Source organism: Puntigrus tetrazona, chromosome 5, assembly GCF_018831695.1.
Source record: "Puntigrus tetrazona isolate hp1 chromosome 5, ASM1883169v1, whole genome shotgun sequence".
Classification (NCBI taxonomy): domain Eukaryota; kingdom Metazoa; phylum Chordata; class Actinopteri; order Cypriniformes; family Cyprinidae; genus Puntigrus; species Puntigrus tetrazona.
Genome location: NC_056703.1, coordinates 4,375,141 through 4,393,943, shown reverse-complemented (window position 1 = coordinate 4,393,943; position 18,803 = coordinate 4,375,141). Strand labels below are relative to the sequence as shown.

The following is an 18,803-nucleotide window of genomic DNA, read 5'->3' as shown; positions in this document are numbered from 1 at the left end:
GGCTGAAAAAATGCCTAGAAAACACCATCTGAACAACCAAAAATGTATTTATATATTCATTCAATTATAAAAGAAATTATATTTTCTTTATACTTTCTAAAAATGTATTTATATATATATATATATATATATATATATAAATTATATTTTCTTTTATATATATATATATATATATATATATATATATATATATATATATATATATTTATATTCTATTTATTTAAAAAAAAAAATTTGTTACCAAATAGCATGTAATTGATATCAATTAATCGTCTGACAGCATAAATGTGTGTGTATATATATATAATATATACACAATATATATATATATTTTTTTTTGCATATATATATATATATATATATAGTATATATAAGTGCTGTCAAAAGGCATTTTTATTAATTTTTTTTTCTTCACATACGTGCATGCATTTGAGAGACGCTTTTCGGTTTAAAATGCACTTTAAAATGCGACTTGTCTTCTCTGGTAATCAACGGCCTTGGTTTATTTTCCTTCACCCCAAAGGCAGGGCGCGTGCATTTTTTTGCAAACCGCGACTTTTGGCCGTTTTTACAAACCGATGGGTGAATCAAAAACAAGTCGCTTCGGATAAAAGCGTCCGCCTAATGAACAGATGCAAACGCCCCGACAGCTGCAGCGCTGCAAACGCAGCTCGAGATGCACCGAACCCTGAATATTCCATCAAAACACACAACTCGGGAGGACGAATGTGTCATTTTAACATCTACACTTTCACATAAAATCTGATAGCTCTTTGCCAAATTTGTTCTTTTGTGACAGCACCTAAAAAAACCCCTCACATCTTCGACGGTCCTTGGGGGAAAGTCACGAAAACAAAAATCTCATGAAATAAATCAGCGCTCCAGTGCTGTCTGCAGCTATATTTATACAGATCTATTCTGATTTATCATTGGCTTCGTAAACCCCCCCCCAAATTTACTTCTGCAATGCAGATTCAGAGGTAATTGCTCTCTAAATATGTCAGATGACACATGCCCTGCTGAGTTTATTAGCGGCAAACACCAATAGCTCCTCATTTATTAAGATAATTAATTGAACAAATTTCCTTAGTGCTGCTAATATGCACGCAAGCAGCTGCTGTCGTCCTAAACGCCGAGTGTTGTGTCAGACAGACAAGAGAACGAACGAAAATAGCACGCTTTAATACACCAGTCCAAGCTTTAGATCGCGTCGAGACGCGATACGTCGGCCGTATTATGGATGCACCGTGCCTCGAAACATATTTAGATATTTATTTGAGCTATGCTCAAAAGCACATTTATTTTGTCTTTTAAAAAACGCATTTAATAACACGTTTTATGCTGTTTATTCGGCATATCAATGATATTATAATCACATTTGCAATACATTTGGCCATGCTTAAAAAAATATCCATTTTAAGTAATAAATTGCATTATGTAACAAAACATAAAACCAAGCGCACGATTATTGGTTTGCATAAATAAATGCGATTTGGTTCGTTTTTTTATTTCCATAATGCTATGCCATTCGAGCATTTCTGAATTTCCAACTTGTTATAAAAATAGTTTTTTATTACTACTATTAAAAAAATATTCATTAAATAATTTACTAATATATTGTTCACCCAATGAAGCAAGCATAAGCTTTTTTCGCGTGTAAATAAATGTTAATATTTAATAATTCCCTTCGGTTGACATTAATATCTCTATCAAGATACTCTACGTACTGTTCTCCAGTCTGTTTAAACACGCTGAATTATCATAATTTAGAATAGAAATGGCTGAACAAACATTTAGACGGTGAGATAACCTTGAAGCATGCAGAGTATGACTAAACAAACAGTTCAACCGATAATGAAAGGCTGCGAAAACTAAAGTTGAAGATCTGTACTGTACATACAGTGACTAAAGAGTTTAGTTAGAGGAACGATTCATGTAGGTACGTTATGGCAGCAGGTTCAAATGATAAAAGATACACCCACATATACACACATGAGAGAAGAAAAAAATGCATCAGGGAGGGACAAGGCTTCACGGATATCTCCCTCCCTGCAATATAAAAAAGAAAAGCAGGTTGCAAGAGAGCTGTTCGGCTCTGGCCACGTTTAGGGCCCTTAGAGCTAGTCCTTCAACGAGAGGTGGGTTTCCGACACAAATATTAACAAAAAAACGCTAAAAGCGTTGAACCGAAACAAGAGGCGGATAGAGAAGAGCATACCGCTTTTGTCGTCATTTTTGCTTTTTTTTGGTCTAAATTGCACCGTGTGTGTGTGTGTGTGTGTGTGTGTGTGTGTGTGTGTGTGTGTGTGTGTGTGTGTGTGAAACGAGAGGCCTGAAACGAAAATGCAATAAATGAAAACATATTTTGGGGTCAGGAAGATCTTTTCACAAGAAGATTCTTTGCGCTGCTATGTGAGCGACCATCGGGAGGTTTTTTGTTTGTTGTTAAAAGCGCTATAAATAATGACTTAATTAAATGCATAATGTGCCAGTTAATGAATAAAATTAATCTCAAAATAACAAGATTGGATAAATTGCATGCACATCATGTGCCGATTGATTGTTATTAATAATCAGTTTTTAACTTATTAACAATAAGTTATTATTAAAGGTAATAGTTATTGTGTACATAAATAAAAAAGTAGCTTTAGAAAGAAGTCTTTTTTCACTCAAAGTACAAAAATACTAATATATTTTTAAGTCACTGATTTGATCTGAGATTAATCTTTATCTGGGTAAATTACTGACAGTTTGTATTGAATGTAATTAAAACATGGTGTAGTTATAGTATAGTTATACAGTTCAGTTTTTTATTGATTCATTCGGTTTGATTCAATTGATTCTTTCAGAAATGAACGGCTCACTGATTCACTGACTCGTTTAAAAACACATCGCTGTGAGTTGATCTGAGATGAATCTGTATCTGGGTAAATTACTGACAGTTTGTATTGAATGTAATTAAAACATGGTGTAGTTATAGTATAGTTATACAGTTCAGTTTTTTTATTGATTCGTTCGGTTTGATTCAATTGATTCTTTCAGAAATGAACGGCTCACTGATTCACAGACTCGTTTAAAAACACATCGCTGTGCGTTGACCTGCGATGAATCTGTATCTGGCTTAATTACTGACAATTTGTATAAAGTGTAACTTAAACACATTATAGTTATATAATTCAGTTTTTTATCGATTCGTTCAGTTTGAACCGCTCGTTTTGAGTCTCAGGCTATCAACGAACTACAACGGTTTCACTTAAAAACCTCAAAACTGGATCTCATAGAGAAAAACAGACGCCTACACCTAAGCTGATAAACTTTAGTTTCAAAGTGAACTATCCCTTTAATGCATTCGTGCATAAAGTATCATTTACTGGATCCAAACTTTTGAACTGTAGTATTAACATCAACACATATTTAGCGCTCAAGTCTCTCCAGATATATATAGATATATATATATACGGGTGAGACTGTTCAAACTATTTTAGACCCAACAGGAAACCCACTGCCTCTTTGTGAGCAAACTCGTAAAATCAAGCATTAAAACCGGCCCTTTTCTTTCTTGAAGGTCAGACGGAGGCTGGAAAAAAGCCTCACGAGCAGGCCTCAGGGAACGCAATGAAAATGATGAAGAGCATCCGAAAACTAAAACTAAAGACTTTGTTTTCGTTCAGATGAAAGCGTGTCATGCTTCTGAAATACGTGCTTCCCGTCAGACTCGGAGAGCCTCTGTTTGTTTTGGTTTTTCGCGCGGCACGTGTTGCTGGATCCTAAAATACTAGTAGCATCTAATGCTGTTTTTATAGCTGCGTTTACTGCCGCTCCCACGGCTAGCACGAGTTCAATCCATGCGCTAAATTGCCGCCTTTTAATGGCATCCATTATAAATGCGGTTTACGTGATGGATTGCCGCGATCGATCCCATCTCCAGATTCATTCTCTTCTCTCGTTGTTTAGCATTCACGGACCGTAAAGGCAGAACGCCGCTTGACTTGTCAAATAAACATAAGGGATTTTAAAGCTATTTATAAATTCCCCCTCTCCTACTCCGTATTTACCGAATATCTGGTTTCATCCATTAACTTCTCCATTTCATTTCCTGAGCGAAGCCACATTTTCTTTTAGCCTCAGGTGCATTAGCAGCATGTTTTATTCACTTTGGAAGGCCAGGTCGGTATCTAGCCGTTTCCCCAGTCCCGCTTCGCTCAAACGCATGAAAATGTTGTTCGTTTGTTTAAGTTTTCACAAAAATCACTGGCGCACGACGTTTCGTGCGGTATCGTCAGGGTAGTTAAGACATTTTTTGGGACTAGCTAACCTAAAAAGCTGCTGAAAATGTAGGCAGGTTTGTTTTTTTGCAGAAATGCAGCAATCCTTCACTTGCACTGAAGTCAATGGGTGCCGTCACTAATCCACACACCTCCAGTCACTTTACAGCTTAAAGAAAGAAATCTGTATCACGTGTTTTAACTTCAAACCAACGCTTTCGGACAAAATACAAGCTCTCTCACATCCGAATTCATCCACACATTTGTTTCCAATGACTTTTCCCATTGTTTTTCATCTGTACATATTTCTCTCCTGATTCAGAGCAAACTTTTTCACCGGAGAAAGCAATGTTATGGATCTAGGTCTCAGATTTGAGCTTTAAACTAGACTTTTTGTCTGAATGATGCGTGTGTTTTTTTGCTCGAATTAGCTTTTTTTTGCTTACTTTTCGGACTATTATAATGTTTTTATCAGCTGATACACGCACGATGTGATGCTAAATTTCTCCAAATCTCTTTCATCGAAGAAACAATCTCAGATGACCAAAGGGTGAGTAAATTATCAATCATTTTTGAATGAATTGTTATTTTAACGTCTAATTGCATAGAGGAAAAATGATGCAGTGTCAGTTTATAAAGCCAATGGTGCCACATGCTCTTCCCATTAGTTGCCACTTTTGATTTATTTAGCTATTACATCACATCAACTAATGTTAACCTGTAAGATGACGAATGATCCATTTCCCTTATTAATGGCGAAATGCATGAAGCAGTTTTCTTCCAAAGTCTGGGCCAAACATGCAAGCATCCCAGACGACTAGCACGGCTTGTTTTTATATAAAGCATCTGTTGCTAACGCATGTGAGCAAACATGACCTTTGTGCTTTTTAATGCTAACTGCTCATGCTGTCAGAGCGACCGGAAAGGATTATTATTATTTTATGTAATGTCTATGAGCAGCATCTGTGCACTGTTTGTTGAGACCAAACTCAGACTCGCCCCACAGTAAGTAAATATGAACTTGTGTCGTGGAGTTTTTTTATACGGTATACGTGAATAATATAGTTATTTTTGCTGGAAAGCTATTTATGCATTCCTTTTATCGCATTAGCATCAACAAAAAAGACAAGTATATATATATATATATATATATATATATATATATATATATATATATATATATATATATATATAAAAAAGATATAAAATAAATAAAAATATATAAATATATAAATATATATATATATATATATATATATATATATATATATATATATATATATATATATATATAAAAATATATATAAATATATTTTTATATATAAATATATATAAAAATATATAAATATATAAAATATATAAAAAACACATTCACTAAATGAAAAATCCTCCAACCAGCAGCCAGTTCATTTTAATATTTAATTTAAGTTTAATATTTGATATGCTGTATTTAATCTCTGTCTTGGGACAACAGTTGTACTGTGAAAAAAATAAATAAATCACCATATTATAAACCTGTTGTAGGATGCGTGGGACTAAACTAATTGCTAAGTAGAATTACAATGAAAAACAATTATGTCAGATATAACAGAGACCCTGCGAGGGGGAACCTGCAGCGCTGTGGCGACATTATGCATGTTTTTACGCTCTATGTTTATGCATTCCTGTATTTGCGCCCGATGTCTAGCCTGACCACTTGACTCGCATCCTTAGCAACCCATCTGTGTAATTGCTATTTAAACATTATGTGCTCCTTATGAGTCATTTGGCAGGAAAGTGTCAAGAATGTAAATAAAAGTATAAACACAAAATTTGCTAGTTTATATAGTCGAAGATTATATTATGCTGCGTACAGCATCTACATATACATATACGCAAACGCGCGCGTTCACCCTGATCATGACATTTTGACTTTTGCATAAATACACATACAGTATGTAAATACAGATTTCACATGTTTCATCAATGAGGTGCCCTTTTTTTATATTTATTAAATATAATTGTGGCATCTATTCTGGTCTTCTATATACAGCATAGCATATAGACTACTTTTTAACAGTTTGTTATCAGTATAATTTTTTATTATATATACATATATATATATATATATATATATATATATATTTTTTTTTTTTTATATATATATATTTTATATATATATATTTTAATATATTTTATATATATATATATATATATATATATATATATATATATATATATATATATATATATATATATATATATAAATTATACTGATACCAAACTGTTAAAAAGTAGTAGATTAAAAAGTAGATTAAATTGCATTTTAAAGTATATTTCAATAAAATGTAAAATTCTATACATTTTTCGCAATATCATTATTTCTTTGAACAAATTAATACAGAATTGGGAAGCATAAAAACTTCTACAAATGTAATTAAATACAAAGTTTTAACACTGTGATAACACTCTGGTGCTTTGACATATATATATATATATATATATATATATATATATATAAGGTGTTATTTGTTAGCATTAGTTAATGTATAAAGTACCATGAACAAACAATGAACAATGCATTTATGACATTAGTTAATTATCTTTGTTAACGTTAGTTAACGTTAGGTTTCATGGCCACTGTCCCAAAACGCCATGACACTTCTTGATTTGCAGTCATATCAATTTTTATAAGGAGCACAGCAGAGCACCTGGAAAAAAAAATCTTTCAAGCCGATGCACATTTGCACACGTCTGATATCTGATATGCCCGACAAACTTTTTTGTAGAAAGCGGAATCTTCATCCGGATGTCACGCGGTAAGACCGCTCCGTTTCACTCGCACCTGATGCTGAATAACTGTTCGTCCTCTTTTTTTTTTGCCACATCTTAACGATGATCTGCAATATTCAGCGGACATCCATTCCAAGGGTTTTTATGTTTAATTCATGATTATTTGTGCTCATTTCCTCATATTTTAGTCATTTATTCCGAGCTTTTGCACATCAAATTGAAGACGTTAATATCGAGAACCAGTCCGCATACATTTTTACGACCTTCCCAGATGAGCAAAAAAAAATAGCACAGATGGAAAATATGAAATCTGTTATGAGAAAACCAAACCTAGTGTTGTGAAGAGTCATGAAGCGCAAGTGGCATAAATAAAAACCTCCCTAGCGATTGTTTTTCTTTGGTTTTATCGCTATTCTTTATTTATTCACATTCGTACAAATCACTCCGTAACTGAAGCAGATCAAATTGATCACAAATCAAAAGCTTGTTCGGACATACTACAGGATGCATACAAATAAAACTTGTTGTTTAGGAAAATTGTTATATGGATTGGTATACAAATGTATTGAATTATATGCATTATTAGCGCAACACAAATATGAAATTGTTATTATTAATGTGGCCGATAATGATTTTAATCACCATTTTTGTCTTTATTGCATGCAGAGCTTGTAGGGAAATATCGTCTGTATTTAATTTTCTCGCGAAAATACATAGCTGTCTCCAATGGACCAAAGGATGAAGTATAATATAGTATAATAGCATAAAAAAAAGCGTCCTTATTAAAATAACTGTGTCGTTTCAGGTATGTGTCATGGGGGAAAGGGAAAATGATTAAATGAATAGATTAAATAAAAAAATGGAGCAAAGCGGCACTCTGGAGTAAAATATGAAATCCTGAGAGAAAAAGCACTGGATTTTTTCAAGTGCAGATTGATTAGGTAGAATCTATACGTCTCTCTAATTAGGCTTCTGTCGAGTTAAAAGAGAGGCAGGCCTCCTTTATAAATAAGAGCTGTTTTAATAAATGAAGCTTTCTGCTGTTTTCTATGCAAAATAACTGCCTAATTTCAGATGCTATTACCACGTGATGAAGAAAAAACAGACTGCCTCTGTGATGCGCAGTAATATTGCGAAATGAATTAATAAGACATCTGCAACAGAAAGGACTGCTATTTTGTTTCTGACTGAAAGTCTCGTCTCGGACGAGCACAAATAATGGCTTTTCTGATGGTTTATGCCTCGTATAACGCGTGAGAGATCACAGTTTATTGATCCGCGCCAAATCATTTTAATCGAGATGAGACGGCGCGTCGATGGGCGCAAACTGTAAGGCTTCGCAACGATTTTCAGAGAGTAGTCAAAACGCACTCGCTGAACTTTTAATGGAGTTTTCTTGCGAAAAAGCTGTAAATATAAGCGTTTTTCACTTCGAATTGCTCATAAAAAGACCAGAAACATAAATACATGCATGCAAATGATGCAATGTGTCACTATTTTTTAAGGTAAGACGTTGCAAATAATTAAATTAAATTTAAATTTAAACATTTAGTTCACTAACTTTCAATATATATATATATATATATATATATATATATATATATATATATATATATATATATATATATATATATATATATATATATATTGTTTAAATGTAGCTAAAATAAATAGCTTAAAAATTATAATTTTATATATATATATATATATATATATATATATATATATATAAATAGCTTAAAAAATTATAATTATATATATATATATATATATTGTTGTTTAATGTAGCTAAAATAAATAGTTAGCTTAAAAATTATAATTTTATATATATATATATATATATATATATATAAAAACTATAATTTTTAAGCTAACTATTTATTTTAGCTACATATATTATTATTATTAGCTATATATATTATTTTATTTTATTTTATTTTATTTATTTTTTATTTTTAAATAAAGCAGGTTTTGAATTCACGCTGACACACATCTAGGATTTTCAATATAAACATTTATTTAATTTAATTCAGTTAATACATTGAATAATAAAAGTGTGTTTTCATTTTTAAGCAGAGCCTCGCTATACGGTAGGGTTTCACAGTGATATAAATCCCACGGGCAGCAGACGGTCGTCTCTCGATTGGCAGGATGAGAATATGAAGAGTTATTAAGTTTTTTGTGCTCGTTAAGCGCCCGCCGCTGACAGCGTGTTGACCTGTGAGCAGAAACACTAACATGGTTAGCGCTGTTAAAAATTGATGCCGTTTTATATCAAGCTATGTGTTGTAAGAGCCCTGGACGGCTCGCTCAGCACGAATCAATAATGCAACAGAAGTAAAAGAAAAAAAAATATGTGGATGGCAGACCAAGTCTTCACCTTTACACATTTACTCTTGCTTTCTTATGATTGCTCGTGTAATCTTACAGGTGCCAGCGCTTGCAGAGGACCTTAATAATAAAAGATGATTATCTTTAGGCTGATATCAGGATTCCCGAGTATGGAAATGATATGAGCATCAAGTATAAGCCCACTGCGTACACCCCATATGGACCGATGTAATGTACCTAGTGATGAAGAAGCCTGTCAGCGGCTCAAAATAACCTCTTCGTTTCATTTCAAACTGAACCTGAAAACAATACAACTCTATTTTACGGCTTTAACAGCTAGCGAGACATTCACAGTGTTCAAATTCAATTCAAATGAAATTCAGGACATCTGCAGGACGGCGGATGAAAATCGCAAATAACGTCTTTGGTGACGGTTTTCATCTTCACGCGAGGCATTGCAGCGTATTATATTACCAGATGCGGTTATTAGGGGCTCCGTGCTCATCAACAAGTAGACAAACATGAAAGATGGTTTAGTTTCATTCCTAATTTGGCAAAAAAAAAATTGAATTATAATGGAAATCTGCTGGGGGACGCGTCAGAGAATTCAGAAAGCAGAAACTGAAAGAAAAAAGAAAGTTGTTTAAATAGCGCCTTTTAAAGATGGAGCCATTTTTTCTAGGTGAATGAACCTGCGGTCGTGCGTTACTGACACTGTTTTCTTTGCAAGCATTTTAAGAACCAACGTGTTTTTTTTTTCTGTGGCGTGTTTAAAAGGACGGTTCACCCAAAATGAACTCTGTCTGCGTTACGCGTGCTCTCTTGGCTTGATGGCTTTTTGACATTTTTCCAGCTTGTCTGACCCATCTTACGTAAAATAATACGGTATATGTCATTTTCAGGCTGGCTGTCACCTTTCTAAGCGGTTTTATGTAATAAAACGTCCTCTTTTATCCTCTGCGGCGTGCCGTTCCCCGTAACATCCATCGCCGAAAACCTCCCGTAGAGGTGGCTCTACAAATTTTCTTCCTCCCTCCTGTGAGACAACTGTGTCGACCTCCCTCGATTTGGTTCTCCGTCCTCCCCGAGGAGTAAAACACATTACCGCTTCTCATCATTTGCGGTTAGGGCGCCTCGCGCGAGACGATTGGGGTTTCGAGCATGAGCGCATGTTCAGCTCTTAAGTTATTGTACAGAAACACAGTGGCGCTCACTGACATGTGAACAAAGAAGGCTGTGAAAATGAATCTGCAATGTTAATTTGCAGAATTTAAAAGTTGGGTAAATCATCATTAATAAATGTTTTTCTCATATACACACTGGGCAAAACTATTGGCGCCCTTTATTCAATGCTTTTAGAAACCTCCGCTTTGCCCGCTTAACAGCTATATAATGTCTGATGAGGTTAGAGAACGCCTGATAAGAGATCAGAGACCAGTCCTTCATCCAGAATCACTCCAGACCCTTTAGATGCGCAGCTTAGTGTTGGAGCGTTGAATTTGTCTTGAACGTGTGCTGATGTAGGCGCTGTCCGACAGTTGTTTTTAAAGTTTTCTGCCCCCACGACTCAACTATTTTCTGCGATCGTCCGGTTGAGAGTCTTTATGCACTTTATCCTCACCGTGCATTAGGACGATAAACACACACGTCCTCTTCCGGACAGTTTCCAAATATTTTATGTTGATCGGAAATTCTTGGAATTGGATGATGGAAACGGTCACTTTCGCTGCTCTAATTTATCTTTTGCTGCACATCGGACGTACAATCTTGTTTTTTTTCTCATTGTGATGGACGATTAAGGGAATTTGGCCTTTGCTTTCCTTCCTGTTTGTACAATTAAGACGTTCACCATCGCCCCGGAGTGCTCAAAATCGTGAATATGAATGGGAAAACAGTTCAGAGATAACCGATAACTGCGCCCGATGTGCATTTGAGAAAAACATTTATGCCATAATGCTATCTGCCCCCATTTCAAATTCTTATTAGGTTAGATTTTTGTGAATTCGTAAAATAGAAGATCAAAAGGATTATCAAAGCAGATTTTCGCAGCCTTCTTTGATCATATTTGCCAGGGGTGCCGATATCAGTGAGTGTGAAAATCACAGCAAGCTTTTCTCTCGTCCTTTCCGCTCTCGCGGTCAAAAACACCTCGGATGTGGCTGGCAGGTGTGACTCAAGATGTCAGGCGGCTCTCAGGTGAGTTTTACCTCGAAGCAGCCTCTCTCCGGGCCTCCATATTGCGCGGCCGAGCTGGTCAGGAGAGCAGAAACAGCGTCGTATGCCACTAGGACTCAAGGAGAGTAGTCACAAGAACACTAGAGACCTGAGGCTAGTTCCTGGGCCACTGGGGAAACCTGCTTTTGAACCTGAACTGCATCTGTGTCCGTTCCATCTCTAAATTCTAGAAGACAGCCAGACCGTGTGTGTCTCATTTGCAATTTTAATGCGAATCTGTCCCTTCCCATCTCCACACGCAGAATTCCCTCCGTCCAACACATATATACGAAGCCTTTTTTTTTCTTGCACAAAGGACAGAGTCACCACTGCCGAGAGGATAGACTTCCTTCACTCACGCAGGAGTTTAATCATGAATGTCGCTCGCTTTAATAATTGATACCGCAATTTATTAATCTCAACGGGGGGCACCGGACCTAAAGTGACCAAGTTAACAGAGATCATGTGGGCACGCGTGTGACTTTGACTAAAGGTCTGCACCACATTCACAGAAGGGACGAATTATGCTTTTAAACTTTTTATAAAACACTTTTCCAAAGAATAAATGTGCAGACACGTTAGGGAAATGCAAGCCGGTGAATTACCATAAATATAAATAGTGAAGTGGAATTTTAAAAATGTCATTTGCATCAGATAGCCCAAAAATTGTTGATATAATGTTGAGATATATATATATATATATATATATATATATATATATATATATATATATATATATATATATATATATATATATATATAAATTCTTCTTACAATTTGTAGTGCTGATTACAACGATGAAAATAGTAATTTGTAAAGTAATCTATTGGATTACATGTAGATAATGTATTCTACTTTTGCCCTAATCCATAAGAACATTTCCATAAATAATGATTAATTAAATCACAAAAAAAAGTCAATATGTCAATAATTCGACACTTGAACAGTATCTTAAAAAAAAATCATATTTTAATTAAATCACGTGACATTAACTAACACCAGAGAGTTCATTGGAATATATTGTTAAATAATTATTGAATAAGTGTTTGAATTACAATTATATAATCCAGTTACATAGTCAGATTACATGTAATCAGTTACAATTTAGTAATGTATAATAAAACCAGCAATATCGTGAAATGCTATTTCAAAACTCAATAGAAAGCTAAATTTTTAAAACAACTTATAGGGCATTCAAGACACCCCTAAAAGATGATCCAGCAATTATTACTGCGAATGCATTCAGTGTATCACAGCAAAGACGTGCTACTTCTATTTTTGACATATCCTCTTTAATAATGCAACAAATCCAACGCTTGATTTTTGAAGCGCCGTGCATTCGCATTAGCACGTCACGCGAACATTAGCCAGTCACATTAGCATGAACATCATGAGAAAAGCCAAGTGCTACTTCCTGTTTTCTCAAAACCCAGGGCTGGGTGCTTTCTCGCTACTTTAGTCTGTCAGTAAACACTCCATTCACTAACACCTAGGGATAAAACTAGAACAATGTTACAACACTGTCACTTCACCCCGAGATGAAGCTACAATAGGCCCGCGAATAAGAGTCAGGTCCGATGTCTTGAGCTCACTCGTGGGGTATTTGTGGGTTGTGAGTGAGCGTAATTTGTCTTTAACATTGGAAAAATAATGGTGATTTATTTAATGAGATAATACTAAGCCCATTAGAGAAACATTCACTCTTCTTTTATGATTGCTGATTTCTTTTTCTCAGACTCCCAGAGCTCTCAGTTACACTCACAGACAAATACTCAGAAATAAAAGTACAAAAGCTATCACTGGGACGGTACCTCTTCAAAAGGCACATGTTTGTACCTAAAGGGTCCATTTTGGTCCCTAAAAGGTACATATTTGAAGCTAATAGGGGCTGTACCTTTTCAAAAGGTACAGCCCCAGCGACAGCGTTTGCAGTTTTATTTCTAAGTGTGTAGGCTAGATATTGCTATATTAAAGTACGTAGGAATGTTTATGCATTTATAAATGAATATTCTGAGTGCAGTGATGAATCATGTCCAGTACGATCAGGTACACGGCGAAAAAAAGCTTTTCTAGCCTGGATCTCTAGTCTCCAGCCAAAACATCAAACCAAGTGGGATTTTCTAAACAAGTAAAAATTGTGCTATTTTCAGAAAAGTCAAAATTAAGGGACTTTTCACTCAGAACGAGCAAAATAATCCGCCAACGGGGGTAAGCAAAATAATCTTATTTCAAACAGAACACAAGATTACTTTGCTTATTTTCCTTCTTGATTTTTAGATATTTTGGCTGGAAAGAAGACAATAAATCTAGGCTAGAAAAGCATTTTCTGCAGTGTTTGTTTTACAATCGGGCGTAAACCCTTGTGATAGTATCAGCCTGAAATGTCTCAATTTTCCCTCAACTCCAGCTAATTTCTCTTACTGTTAAAGATCTTTCCTCGCTGCAGAGTGGCTTTAATCTCTAGAGCTTTGGCTCTATTCTTCTGTGAAAAGACTTCTCGTTGGAAACGCCTGACGATTTTGACAATATAGTAAATGGTGCTTTAAGAAGACCTCACTTTGAAGACGAATGAGGATAAGGCACCGGCGAGGTAGTTTCACTTCCATTATTCAAATGATCTATGCGCACTGAATCAAAGGTCAAAGCATTTGTCAAGAGTACTTGAACACCGAGTTCCTGTTTAGGAGCTGTCCTTCACGGCTGGCTTCTGTAAAATTCATTGAAGAGCATTAAAAGAGCTTTAAAAAGAGTCTTTAAGGGCCGTGGTGGGTTTTTCATTACCTTACGCAACATGAATTATATTCAGCATCAAATCCAAAATGTAGTTGCTTAGAACTGAAATTTTGCGCTGCTACTGAATAGAATTTCAAATAAATAAATGTTGACCGAACCTGTCTGATGTTTGGACTAATAGACATCCCCGGTTCGCACGATGCCACAACAGAAAAAAAAGAGACATGCTAAGTCGTGTAAACGTCATTCAGGGCATCCAGGTACATTTCCAAATTAAATACTGGATCCGTTTTAAATGAATAGCCAATCAGACTGTGAAGACTGGGTAATCTCGTCACGGGTGGCAGCTACGCAGGCTTCGTTTAATAAAACCACAGCAGAGCAACCTGACGGATCGCACTGCTTTCTTCTCAATAACAAGAGAAGCACTAAACACCTGTCTGTCCAAACAGAAAAATCCCTGCCAGCCATCTTCGAATGTGCAATCACTTCTCGTCAGCGGAACCAGCGTCATCAGTGACTAGGTTTGTTTGTAATCCTTACAAACCCTCAAGTGCTTGTTGAAAGCATATGAGCCTCTGGTATGCACATGTGTATAGATCGAGAACGTCTACTAAGCGATAACGGACGCAGTGTGCCGGGAAAAATGACGAAAAATTGGTGTGACGTTTCAAAAGCATTCTTATAAAAAAACTTAGAACGAAGAGACAGAAAAGCGCTTTTTGTTTTATTTAAATGTCTGAGTTATGCATCTCATATTTTACGCTCTGTAGTAAAATAGCCATTCATTGGTTCCATCAAGAACCTTTAACGACTACAGAAACGTTTCATTGAACAAAGTGCAGTTCTTCAAATCGTTTAAATGTTCTCCATACTACCATTCCCTGAAGGGTTCTTCTCTGGTGTGACTTACGTTTACAAATAAAACTTCCACAACGAATGGGCTTCTTGGGGAAGCAACAGAAGAGACATTTGCGGTCTCTAAAACCAAAAAGTTCTTAAGATCACAGTTTTTCTTCTTTCTTCCTCATCAAAGAACCAATGCAAAGGTGGTTAAAGATTCTCAATGGAACCCAAAAGAATCTTCATGTTTAAAAGTGTCGCGCGACACACAGATATTTTGATACAATTTAAATTGACATTGAATTTATTCCCTAACGAATGACTTCACAGCTGCAGCTCCTTAATAATCGACTAAACTGATGACTCTCAACATCAAAACAAGAGCGCTTTATTATAATAATTACATATATTCCCTGATTTTACATCCTGAGCTGAGCTTCCAGCCCAAAAGATAAAGCATCAACCTCAAGGCAAAGCCTGCAAAAGGTGTTTACTCCAGACATGTTGTAAACCATATTCCCCATTAACTTAGCTGTCATATAGAAAAACGGCCCTTGTGTTCGGTTAGAAAGCAACACTAAAGCTAAATATTAACGGCCACTCTGACATATAGATCAATGACTGATTGAATTAACTATTAAACAGTTCGCTACAGCCACACATACGCGATATAAATCGATGTACAGCACGTTTTCCGCCTCCTACTGGACCTCACTGCAGCGGCAGCCTCTCGGACTTCACAGAGCAGAGGACACTAGCTCCTCAGACGTGTCAAACCGAATCAGGGTCTGTCACATGGGAGACTGGCTGCAGGTGTATTGACCCTATTCTCGGTCTGGAGGAATGATGTCCAACACGGACACGGAGTTGTCAGTCTTCATTTCTGCTGTCCGGTGGACACGTCCAGAGAGTCGCCTTGACATTCGAGTGAAGGAAGTTGCCAGAGCAGTTTAGCGCTGACTGATGCTTGTTTAACTGAGGAGGAGTATTAAGTGAGCAACAACATGGAACATTTATGATTAGATGGGCAGCTGACGTGACAGTGCTGCCCTGCAGTTTTTCTAATATCTGCAATGCTATTTTTCGTGGAATTATTAAATGAAAGACTAGCCTTTATGACGCTCTTTAACCGGTCTTAAGTAGCATTAGCGTATTTGTAGCAATAGCCAAAATGATATTGTGTTTGTCAGAATGATTGACCTTTTGATCTTTTACTCCAAACATCATTAGGATATTATGTTCCGTGAACATATTAAGCACTTTTCCTGCTGTCAATACATTAAAGCTTCGTGTTTGATTAGTCTTATGCATTGCTTAATTTGAACAGCTTTAAAAAAAGATTTTCTCGATTTTTCAGATTCCAGATTTTTCAAATACCTGTATTTTTGCCGGATAGTATCTATCCAAACAATACGCCATTGGAAAGCTCATTTATTTATTTAAATCTCAATTTTGAAAAACTGATACCTTATATATATATATATATATATATATATATATATATATATATATATATATATATATATATATATATATATATATATATATATATATATATATATATATATATATATATATATATATATATATATATATATATATATATATATATATATATATATATATATATATATATTTATTTATTTATTTGTTTATTTTATTATTATTATTATTATTATTATTATTATTTATTTTTATAAAGCTAAAATGAGTTTAGAATTATGGAAATTCTTTAAAAAATTTTATAAAAATAAAATAAAATTATCGGCTTTATCACTTTTTCTGTAAATATACACAGTGGGAACCAAAACTCTGTGATTTAAGGAGTTAATGTAGCTTGATGATAGATAGATAGATAGATAGATAGATAGATAGATAGATAGATAGATAGATAGATAGATAGATATACCTATATAACGATAGATAGATAAATAGATAGATAGATAGATAGATAGATAGATAGATAGATATACCTATATAACAATAGATAGATATAACGATAGATAGATAGATAGATAGATAGATAGATAGATAGATAGATAGATAGATAGATAGATAGATAGATAGATAGATAGACTCAAATCTGTGGACACATTTTAGCTTAAATTAGTGTACTGGAAAACAAATAAATAAATAAATGTTTTATAATATATTATGCTTGGAGATGCAATATGTTGATCAACTTCTAGTGGTGAAAAACTGATCCTAAAAGGGTTCAGATCCCAAGAATCATGTGTTGCTTGCTTCATAAACCATCACCGTTGTGTTCAAGACGCTTGGGTTGCTCCAGAAGGACTGGCCCTATACCAGAGTCACTTCGTATTAAAGTGTCACCCAAACGACTTGGTAAGAAGAAGCCAGCCTACTCACCTGTCCACACTGATCACGCACAGCGTCATGATGGAGGCAGTGCAGCACATCACATCCATGCCGATGAAGATGTTACAGAAGACCTCTCCAAAAAGCCACTTTCCTCCCGTGAGGTCCGTCACGATCACGAAAGGCATGACCACGATAGCCACGGAGAGGTCCGCCACGGCCAGAGACACCAGCAGATAGTTGGACGGCTGTCTGAGCTTCTTCACGACGCACACCGCGATCACCACCAGCATATTTCCAATCACCGTCACGGTGGTGATGACGGCCAGCATCATTCCGATGACAATCTTCTCCGCCGTGGTGAAATCGAGCAACTGTTCCCGCAGGATTTGTTCCACATGGCCATCGAGATGTTGTAGAACAAGTGTGAGGAACCATTGAGAACTTCCGCCGCCGCCTCGGGGTGAGCGAACGAGAGGAAATCCGCCGAGCCCGACGAGTTGAACATCATCCCTGCGCCCGACGACGAAGAGCTCGCCAGGAGTGCGCTCCGTGCGCCAAACGCATGCTGAGGCGAGCGCGGCTCTGGGGGTGTCTTCGGGCTTTCCGGCGGCGAGTTGCGCGCGGATGCGGCGGAGGAAAACTTGAAGAAACGGGGAGGAAGTGGGGGCGATCGCCACGGTTTGGCTGCACGGCGCGCGCGCGTGGGAGAAGCTGGTCCTCGGGTGGCTGGAAGTGACGGTTCGGTTCTTCATGCGAGGAAGTGTGTGAGAATTGCGCACTCTAGTAGGTTAAACGCGTAACTTTCTCATCAAAGGGTTGCGGTCTCGGCTCAGCTCCACCTACATTAAGATGTTTATCCTGTCTTCTGTTTTGGAGAAAGCGCAAGAGCACTTGACTGTTTCTGGAAATATTCGCTCTCTAGGATCTCTCTCTCTCTCTCTCTCTCTCTCTCTCTCTCTCTCTCTCTCTCTCTCTCTCTCTCTTTCACTGTCAGTTGCTGTTTCCTCTGGTATTTCTGTAGTTTTGTGCCTTGTTGCGTAACTACAAGGGAAAACATTATATATAGCGTTGCACAGTTTTATTTTAGGACGTGTTGCATTATGGACAGTGGAAAGTGGGGACAATAAAATGATTCTATCTTACAGATATGACTGCGTTGGGTTCAAAGCAAACACTTTGAATAAAAACTGGCGCAGAAACCACGACCCTCGGCATCTACGTGGGCGTGTCTGATTAATATTTACATTTTATGCAAATATATGCAGGCAAACATGTTCGCAAACAAGCTATACAATTTATAATAGGCTGTTTTATCACACATGA

General features: G+C 36.1%; 1 protein-coding gene across 1 annotated transcript in view; it reads right to left on the bottom strand.

Annotated features, from left to right (window-relative positions):
* Positions 1 to 18,141, bottom strand: part of LOC122344976 (5-hydroxytryptamine receptor 7-like) — a 33,468-nt gene extending 15,327 nt beyond the window's left edge. Inside the window, 2 exon segments of the mRNA XM_043238659.1 lie at positions 17,529 to 17,853; positions 17,856 to 18,141. Of these exon segments, the coding sequence (XP_043094594.1) occupies positions 17,529 to 17,853; positions 17,856 to 17,988 (458 nt within the window). The 5' untranslated portion in view covers positions 17,989 to 18,141.
* Between the last annotated feature and the right edge of the window lie 662 nt (positions 18,142 to 18,803).